Source organism: Glycine max, chromosome 10 (genome assembly GCF_000004515.6).
Source record: "Glycine max cultivar Williams 82 chromosome 10, Glycine_max_v4.0, whole genome shotgun sequence".
Taxonomy (NCBI): domain Eukaryota; kingdom Viridiplantae; phylum Streptophyta; class Magnoliopsida; order Fabales; family Fabaceae; genus Glycine; species Glycine max.
Window position 1 is genome coordinate 15091452 of NC_038246.2, and position 8141 is coordinate 15099592.

Sequence of the window (8141 nt, forward strand, 5' to 3'; positions counted from 1 at the left end):
CACAAACATTCACAAGTTGGGCCTTTCTCAACATAAGGGCTCCAGCTTGAGGGGAGTATTAACTGTATTTCATTTTTTTCTCTCCCTATTCTGGAATGTTCATTTGTTATGCTAGTTGTAGAAAAAGCCGCCTTAATTACATATATCTCTTAGTCTGTCTTAGTTGCCTCTTTGGCAGTTGCCTGAAGTGCTACCTTAAGGGTGTTGGTTTAGTCACATATCAACTAGGGTTATGACCAAATTAAAATATATAAGTGTGGCGAGGGAGCATCCTTACCTTATAAGTCAATTTTGTAAGATTGAATTAGGTCCATAACCTACTTTCTAAGATGGTATCAAAGCCTATTATAGATTCATTGCTGAGCCACTTGCATTTGGCATGCTCCAAGTTGAAAGTCTTGAGCATGAGGGGAGTGTTGGAAAAGCCACCTTAACTGCGGACATCCCTTAGCCCACCTTAGTTGCGGCGCGGCCTCTTTGGGGTTGTTAGAAGTGCAACCTTGAGGGTGGTGGTACAGTGGTTTAGTCCTACATCGACTAGAGATATGACCAAATTTAAATATATAAGTGGGGGACAACCCTCATCTTATAATCCAATTTTGTAAGATTGAGGTAGGCGCATAACCCACTTTCTAAGATGTTATCATATAAGTGCTAGTTGTTCTCTTCATAATGGCTTTTATTTCTTTTATATTTTGTTTTATTGTTTTTCCAGTTGTATAGGGAATGAACCATTGATCTTATACTCTGATTAGCCCTGTATATACATACACAAACCGAAAATGCATTCATTTCAGATAAACTCGTTGGTCTTCATCACAGACCAAAACGCCTTCATGTCAAGCACCTAGCACAATGAATTGAATTTACTTGACTTCTTCCAGTAGTTAGCGTGTCATTATGTTCAATAAGTTTATATTTATTTTCAATTTCAGTTTACACAAGTTTATAACATGAGGAATCGATACAAGGGAATCATTCTCTATATATTAAACTGAGAGCAATATTTGACATGTTGGTTTGGAGTTTGCAACTGCACAAAGGAACATGATCCCTGAAAATGATTAAAATTACAGCAGGGAAAAAGGAGAGAGGAGCAAAATCACATTAAAAGGACACCATCAACAACTTTCAATTCAGTGTGGGAAAGAAGCTCCAGATACAAAGAAGGCATAGTTAAAAAACAGTTAATGTTTCTGCTGTTCATCTCAATTATCACTTCAGCGATCAATGCCTTCTATTTTGTCTTCCACTTCTGAGTACAACTGCCTGAGCTTGTCAATGTTGTCTTCTGAAGTCTCCCAGTAACCGCGTCCATTGGCTTCCAAGAATGTCTGCACCAGCTTCCTAAAGGAGTTTGGATTTGTGTTCATTAGCTTCTTCAACATTTCCTCATCTTGAATGAAAGTTGTGTTGGCTTCTTCATACACCCAGTTGTCGACTTGGCCTGAGGTTGCACTCCATCCAACTGTGTTAGTGAGCCTCTTCTCTATCTCGCGAACACCCTCGTATCCAGTAGACAGCATGCCTTCATACCACTTGGGGTTCAATAGCTTGGTTCTTGCATCAAGTCGAACCGTCTCAGCAAGGGTACGCACCTGAAAAGGATCATCTCCAGAAGGTCAAATGGAAGTCATTGACATCCACAATGTATACTCAATGTGATTTGAGTATAATTCAAGAAGGCAAAAATGATCAAACCAAGCATGGAAGTAGGATGGATATCTATGTAATAATTTTCACCTGAGCATTAGCAGTGGTTGTGTCAGCAACGTATGCACTTGGCTTCTTCCCATCTTTTCTTAGACTTTGAACCAGGTTTGTTGGATCTGAGTCAAAGTAATGACTGACATCAGTGAGGGAGATTTCTGATGAATCAAGGTTTTGGAATGTGGCATCTGCTGTGCTCAGAGCCATCTCAAAGACCTTTCTTTTTTCTGTCATGCCTGCACCAGGCGCATCGCAGTCAAAAGCGAAAGACTTTCGGCTAAGGTACATGTCCTGGAGCTGCTTCTCATCATTCCATGAAGAATTCTCCACTGCCAGGTTTATGTTTGAGGAGTAGGACCCTGAGGCATTGGAGAAGACCCTTGTTGCTGCTTCTCTAACGTCAATCCCAAGGGCTTGAGCTTGTTCTAGTGCATGCTTCCTCACAAAGTTTTGCTCTGCTGGTTCATCCAATTCAGCAACCATCTTCACTGCTCTATCCAGAAGATTCATCTGAAATAAAAACACATATAAGAATATGAGCAAAGCAAAATGGAGTATAGAACATCCTAGTAAATAGGCAAAGAGACAAACGTAACTGGAACATTATTATGATCTCTCATGCATCAATGGACACGATGTCAAGTAAGAATATTAGTTATTTTGATATAGATAAAAAGGTTTAAGTATTGCCTACAACATGGCTGTTCAATGTTTTAATATGAAGAGTTTCTGTAACCTTTTTGTCTTTTGAACAATAACAGAATATCAATGATGCAGCAAAAGGACAACTAAATTGGTCCTAGGCTCCATTTCTGGATAAGAAGGTAAAGAAGTGATACCTGATTGATGAAAAGGTCCCTGAATACTCCTGAACAATTAACAACAACATCAATCCTTGGCCTTCCAAGCTCTTCAAGACTTACAGGTTCCACCCGGTTGACCCTTCCAAAGGTATCAGCTACTGGATTCACACCAATCATCCACAAGACCTGAGCCAGGGACTCACCATATGTCTTAATATTATCTGTTCCCCACAATACAAGTGCAACAGTCTCAGGATACTTTCCCCCATTTTCAGCTTTCTGCCTCTCAATCAATCTATCCACCACTATTTTGGCACTTTGCATTGCTGCTGTAGTAGGAATAGCTTGTGGGTCCAGGGCGTGAATATTCTTCCCTGTCGGTAAAACTTTAGGATTTCTAATTGGATCGCCACCAGGTCCTGGCTCCACATACTTACCCTCCAAGGCTTGTTTCAAACTTCCCAATTCATTATCGGCTACAACCAACTTCAAACATTCTCCCAAGAAATCGAACAAGGTTCTGAGTTTTTCCCTATCAGCTCGGTAAAATTTGGTGTTTGACAAGTACTCGACCCATGGTTCATTTATGCCAAATCCAAGGATTGAGGTAAGTTTATCAGCTACGTCAACAACTTGACCCTTCTTATTAGTAGTCCTCTGCACAAAGGAAGTAATTGCTCCACGCGAAGCTTCAGTTATCTGCCGAAGAAGCTCTACATCCTTTAGTATTCCTTTGTCACTCCCTCTATAAACTTCCTCAATGCTTCTTCCAACAGTCTCAGCTAGTATTGATGGGAGAGAGGAAATACCATCTTCGGGACGATCAAGTGCAGCTATGTTCACTAGTGTTGCAACTGCTTCCAAGGCTGAGGGTGGCTCACCAATGACATGGAGCCCACAAGGAAGCAGGCGAGACTCAATCTCCATGATCTTGGCATACACCTTTCCAACCACAAGGTCGCGATCTTTTGCTGGGATCTCTTCACCCTCTTCTGGCAGTTCCACATCCTTGTCAAGATTACATTGTCTAGCTGTGCTGATAATTGAGCTCACAATTTGTGGCCCGCGGCCAGTGTCCTTGAGGGACTGGTATGAGGAGATGAGCTCACTTAACTGCTTAAGACCTTTGTACAGTCCTGCATTTTCTGCTGGAGGAGTCAGATAGCTGATGGTATTCGCATAGCTCCTTCGTTTGGCGATGGTAGCCTCAGAAGGGTTGTTTGCAGCATAGTAATAGATATTAGGAATGTTCCCAATCAGACTGTCTGGATAACATACATCACTCATCCCCACCTGCTTTCCAGGCATGAATTCAAGGGAACCATGTGTCCCAAAATGAAGAACAGCATCAGCTTTGAAAATTTTCTCAACAAAAGAGTAATATGCTGCAAATCCATGATGAGGACTTGCAGATTTGGAGAAAAGCAACCGCATAGGATCGCCTTCATAGCCAAATGTGGGTTGAACACCTATGAATACATTACCATATTGTTTCCCATATACCAATAGATTCTCTCCATCTGAATTCAGATTCCCAGGAGGTTTTCCCCAGTTTTCTTCTAATGCTGTGGCATAGGGAGTTAGACTTTGGTATTCTCGGACATTCATTTTGTAAGCAACGTTCAGATTTGGGCTGCTAAATTGAGCTTCTTTGTCATGTATTACTTCTTCAATCAAAGCTTCTGAAGTTTCTGGAAGTCCCTCAACATTGTAACCATCTCTTTGAAGATCTTTTAGAACAGAGAAAATGGAGGAGAAGACATTCAGGTAGGCTGCAGTTCCTACATTGCCTTTGTCTGGTGGGAAACTGAAGACAGTGATTGCTAGTTTCTTCTCTTCCTGTAGGAGTACACAAGTTTAGCTAGAAAATTTTAACAATCAAAGTCAAAGTTCTCCAAGAAAACAGATGAGAATGCGGAGTGAATTTCAAAATGTAGATGAACCTAAGTTTGTTTTACTACTAAGCAAATACATACAAGCTGATGACACTGAAATGAGAAAACGAGAAAAATAAGAATAGAGTATATTTAGAGACTGGTGAAAAACAAAATCTCATATAATGAATATTCATATGAAAGATGAAGTTCAAACAAATTCCTATAGCAAATGAATAAAAGGGTAAGAATGCAATGAACATGAATATTGGTCCACAACATAAAATGGCAAGAAGAAAAACTTTTGCTAATTCCCACTAACAGAACATGTGTCACAGTTCAAAATTTGGTAGAATTGATTTTGGACCATTGAATGTGATTGAGATGTGTGTCCAAATTAATTGCAATCATAGATTTTCCACTGGAACATGCATTTATATGTAAAATTAGTTTTAGATGGTAACAAACAGGCATGTTGAAGAAAAGAAACAAAGTTGTTCTATCCACAAAAGGGGAAGATGGAGATTTAGATATAAAAGTTACAACAGGAATTTCCTTTCATTTATAGTAAATCCTTTCACTGTCCTTCCTTTTGAGATTTCTCTAGTTACTAATGAGATGAGACAGATTAGACTTCTACAAGATACTCATTCATTCAGGTCAAATTAAATATCATTTTTATTCTTAATATCATCTAAGCCTCATTTTTGCTGTTTAAAAAATGGCTGTGAACAGGATAGTTGTTAATTAGATCTCACAGAGAAATCTTACATGCTCAGTCAAAATTTCACTTTAACTGGACATTTAAATTTTGAGACTCGGAAATTGTCAAATACCTTTGTTTTCCTTTTCAATTCAGCCCATTTTATTGCCCTAGTGCAGAGCTGCTCCACTCTCTTGTGAAGAGCATGAGATTTTCCTGAAAACATATCAGATAAACAACAAACAACAGTGAATTTTGTCAAACAAAATGTCAAACTTAAGGGACGTACATGTTTCTAAAAGCATTAGCAAGGACAAAACTTAAAAAATGTTAATTTACTATTTTCAAAGATAAAAATCTTTATTATTAGTACCTGTTTTGGGATCTCGACCAGCAAAAACTATAGGCTCCATGCCCCCATCTAGCTCTGGCAGTGCAACTTGTAGAGCAACCTGAATTGGATGCAAACCCAAAGTACTGTTCAGCCACTCTTCTGTTGTCTGGAACACCAATGGCAATGCAACAATGTAAGGAACATCTAGCTTCATCAAAGCCTCAACTGCCCTTGGATGGTCCTGCCTTGCGGGGCCTCCAACAAGCGCAAAGCCGGTCAGTGACACCACAGAATTCACAAACGGTTTCTTAGTGATTGGATCAATCAAGTACCTCTCCACTGGCCCCGAAAAGTCGAGGCCACCGGCAAAAATCGGGATAACCTTAGCACCTCTAGCCTCAAGCTCCATGATCACAGCCACATAGTGGCCATCATCCCCAGTCACAATGTGACTCCTTTGCAAAATCAAACCAATCACTGGTGCATTCGGACTCTTCAGCTTCTCATTAGCATCCCTTCTGGTTCCATACCAATTCAAATACTCCTTCACATCATCATACATACAAGGAGCTAGAGGGTGCCAAATTCCACTGTCCAAGTACAAAACCGGCTCCGAGTACTCCATCTTTGTCCCTTTCAACGCCGGAACATAAGACCCGGAAATCATCTTGAGGAAGTTTTGCAAGTTATCAGGTGATCCGCCAAGCCAAAACTGCAGACTCAGAATGTACAGCCTGGCATCCTGAGCCTTGTCACTTGGCAAGTACTTCAACACCTTTGGCAAAGTCCTCACCAGCTTCAACATGCTGTCGGCGAACCCGGCAGAGGACTGCTTCTTCTTCTTGAAGAGCTGGAAAAAGGGGCTCTTGGATTGTCCAAGCTGTGACATGCTGAAAGACCCCAACTTGTTGAGCCTCATCACCTCAGGCATTGATGGGAACACCAAAACTGCATCAAGCCTGTCCCTTTCCTTCTCCACAACAGCCTTGACCTTGAGGGCAAGCTCCTCCACAAAAATTAGTGACCCTATGAAAATGTTGGCATCTTCCAAGTCCTTGCAGAAGGTCTTGTAGGTGGACTCATCGCGAAGCTCCTCGACCAAGTAGCCCACAACCTCAAAGGAAGCATCTTTCTTGTTGCTGTTGAGAACTCTAACAGCAGCAGAGAGAGATGATTGGTACTGAGCCTCAAGCACAACATACACAATTTTAACAGTTGGCAGGCCTTGGTTCTTCTCGGGAACTATCCGACGCACTTCCGGCGTGGTTTGAGTGAAAAGACCATTGCCCATAGCAGCACATTTCACTCTCAGGGAAGCTTTTGAGCTGCTAGCATAGCCATTGGCCTTCTTGGGAAGGAAAGAATGAAGAAAAAGGTGTCTCTGGGCAAGAGAAGAGAGTTGATCAACCTTAGAATTGGGTAAGGTAAATGGAGAAGACACTAAAGAAGCCATTGATCATGTACAAAACCAAAAACACAAAAAATGAAAAAAAGAAAAGGAACTTCTGTTTTCAAATTAATCTCTAAGAGAAGATAAGAGGAATGAAAGAGCAAAATGGTTGAAAGCTTGAAATGGGGACTTCAGGAATTAGTACACTTTTTTCTTAGTGATGATATCAACTCAGTTAAAAGTGTATTTTCTTTTTCTTCTTCCTCTTTTTTCCTTTTTCTCCTTTGGGAAGATGAATGACTATGAGTTTTTATTTGGTTTGTGTGGAGAAAGAGAGAGAAGAGCCCGCGAATGGAAACGGTTTATTCAGTTAGTGGTGAGAGTTGGAACCACGTGGCACATTGGGAGTCATTTTGAGTCAATGGTTTTTTTGAGGTTTAGTGTCATAGTGAGTGTTGTGTGCGTGCGTGTCACACTCTTTTCTCTAATACTATATCTATCATTAGCTTATTGGGATTGAGTTTCTTGAACTGTGATTGGTGGAATTGGATTTCCCGAAAGTGGATTAAGTGGGTGGTGTGATGAAGAGAGAGAAAGTGAGATTTTATGGACTTTTTGATTGCACAAGATCCTTATTGCTTTCTGAGTTTGTGTCTCACATTGAAAATGAGAGTTTGATATTTTGTTTGCGACACCAAATGGGAACAAAATTCGTACGTAGTGTTACGCTTCCATTTTTCTTACCACAGGTTACCACCAACATGATACATCCTATTGCTTGTCGGTTTTTATGTTGTTGTCTTTTCTCTCTGTGTAGTTGAAAATTACAATTTTAACTTTGTCAAAAATAAAATAACGATTTTTTTTTAAGGCAAAAAGATAGTGTTTGCCATTCCAATTAGAGTGACATCTCAAACATGATGTGTCATTGCAACACACACAAATATTATTAATAAATAAATAAAAAACATGGAGGGGCATGAACCAAATTCATGTATAATAATCCGAAACTAAATGATGGAAGATTATATCTATTATGAAAAAAAAAAAATCTTTCCTAATGTTCAAGATTGAATAATAGTAATGATCTTTTTTTAATAGTTTGTAAATTGAATGATCTTTTTTTATTCGTACGTACTATATTTATAAATCAATTCATTGTAAAGTTATGTAATTCAGTTCAGCTTCAATTCATGGGCTTAACTAATGTATTTATATATATCTAGATGAAGAATCATCTTACATCAAGAGTAATTTTTTTTATAATTACACATTATTTTTTTAAAATTTAACAATTTTTTTAGCATCTAAAGCACCCGTAACTGTC

The 8141-nt window shown here is 39.5% G+C and overlaps 1 protein-coding gene across 1 annotated transcript; it reads right to left on the reverse strand.

Moving 5' to 3' along the window:
* Positions 1-963: 963 nt before the first annotated feature.
* Positions 964-7138, reverse strand: LOC100806079 (magnesium-chelatase subunit ChlH, chloroplastic). Its single transcript, XM_003535874.5, has 5 exons — positions 5464-7138; positions 5224-5306; positions 2550-4352; positions 1744-2220; positions 964-1598 (listed from the first exon to the last, which is right to left on the reverse strand). The coding sequence occupies exons 1-5, from the start codon at positions 6875-6877 to the stop codon at positions 1221-1223; spliced, it is 4155 nt and encodes a 1384-aa protein (XP_003535922.1). The 5' UTR covers positions 6878-7138; the 3' UTR covers positions 964-1220.
* Between the last annotated feature and the right edge of the window lie 1003 nt (positions 7139-8141).